This window comes from Calidris pugnax, unplaced genomic scaffold (assembly GCF_001431845.1).
Source record: "Calidris pugnax isolate Ruff unplaced genomic scaffold, ASM143184v1 scaffold1124, whole genome shotgun sequence".
NCBI classification, from domain to species: Eukaryota; Metazoa; Chordata; class Aves; order Charadriiformes; family Scolopacidae; genus Calidris; species Calidris pugnax.
The window spans coordinates 1-1,417 of record NW_015091720.1 but is presented as its reverse complement, the minus strand read 5'-3'; the positions used below and the strand labels follow the sequence as shown (position 1 = coordinate 1,417).

The 1,417-nt window shown below is 62.8% G+C and overlaps 1 gene segment (V, D, J or C); it reads right to left on the bottom strand.

Moving 5' to 3' along the window:
* Positions 1–304: 304 nt before the first annotated feature.
* On the bottom strand, positions 305–701 carry LOC106900037 (the record flags this gene model as incomplete). The annotated part of the segment is given in 1 exon segment: positions 305–701. A coding segment is annotated over 1 exon segment (397 nt), but the record flags the coding sequence as incomplete, so codon positions are not given.
* Positions 702–1,417: the final 716 nt, after the last annotated feature.

Here is a 1,417-nt window from a genome sequence, read left to right as displayed (position 1 = left end):
GTGTGGGACACAGTGCTGTGGGCTCCTCCAGAGCCAGTGACCTGCCTGGCTTTGTCTCTCCATGGAAAAGTCCTCTTGAGCACGTCCTGTGGCTGGGGAGTCTGACCAGTGGTCCGGCCCCGAGTCAGACACACCACCTCTCTCTGGCTGGAGGACATCCAGCACAGGCCTCTACATCCCTGACCTCTACTCCCCATCCCTGCAGGTTTCCTGGTCACCACTTTGCCTGGGGAGGACACTTGCCAGAAGACTGAGAAGAGAAGATCATCTTATAAACTCAGGGGTATCTCTGCCTAAAAGGGAATCAAAGCCCCGCGCGGGGCTGTCCCCCCGGCCCCGACACACACGCCCGGCCCCGCCCGCCGCGGTTCCTGCCCGGCCGCAGCCCCGGCTCCTCTCCCCGTGTCTCGCAGGGCGCAGTAATACACCGCCGCGTCCCCGCGCCGGGGCCGGTCGAGCCGCAGGGCGCTGGACCGGCGGTCTGCCGCCACCCGCAGCCAACCCGGCGGATCCCGTAGCTCCTTGGAGTCTTTGTGAATGCTCACGAGGAATGTGGGTTCTCGGCCCGGGAGCTGACGGTACCAGCAGATCATGTCCCGGGTCTGTATGCCGGGGTGTGAGCAGTTGATGCTGATGCCGATGTCCTCGGTGGTCTCTGCCGACGGCTCCTGCTGCACCTGGGCTCTGCCCGCAGCCACTAGCGAGAATTAAAAATCACTTCGTTGGAGCAGAAAATGTCATGCATAAGGAGAGGGGAGAAGACACCATTTCACATATGATGAGGATATGTTCTGAGAACAAAATCTGGAGAGACGATTTCTCTGAGAGTGGTTGGTTGGAGACAAGAATCTATGAGGGAAGTTTGGAATGATAGAGTGAAGAACAGAAAAAAGGAATGAGGAAAAGAGGTGGGCTGAGAGAAGTGGATGAATGGGTGGATGGATCGAGAAAGACATGGAGACAGGTCCAAGAAAACAGACAGGTCAGCTGGGAGCCAATGACGGAATGTTTGGAAAAAGGACAACAAAAGGGGAATAAGGTTCGACAAGGAACAGGAGGGCCATAGCGAGACCCAGGGCCAGCGCTGATCCCACACAGCCCTCGGTCCTGCGCCCGCAAGATCCCGCCACCAGCCCCACGCACCCAGGAGCAGCGCGGCCAGCCCCGCCAGCCCTGCGCCCCGGCCCCGCCGCATCCCGCAGCCCTCGCCTCGCTGCCCCCCGCCAGCCCCGGCTCTCTGCTCCGGCCGCCTCCCCTCCCCTCCTCTCCCCTCCCCTCCCCTCCTCTTCGCCACCGCCAGCTCCGCCCCGGGGCTCAGCCCTGCGTCGACGGTGGGGACGGACCGGGAGCAGAGCGGGCCGGGGAGCGCGGGGGGGGACGTGGTCGGGTGTCGCTCTGCCCTCGGACACAGCTCCCC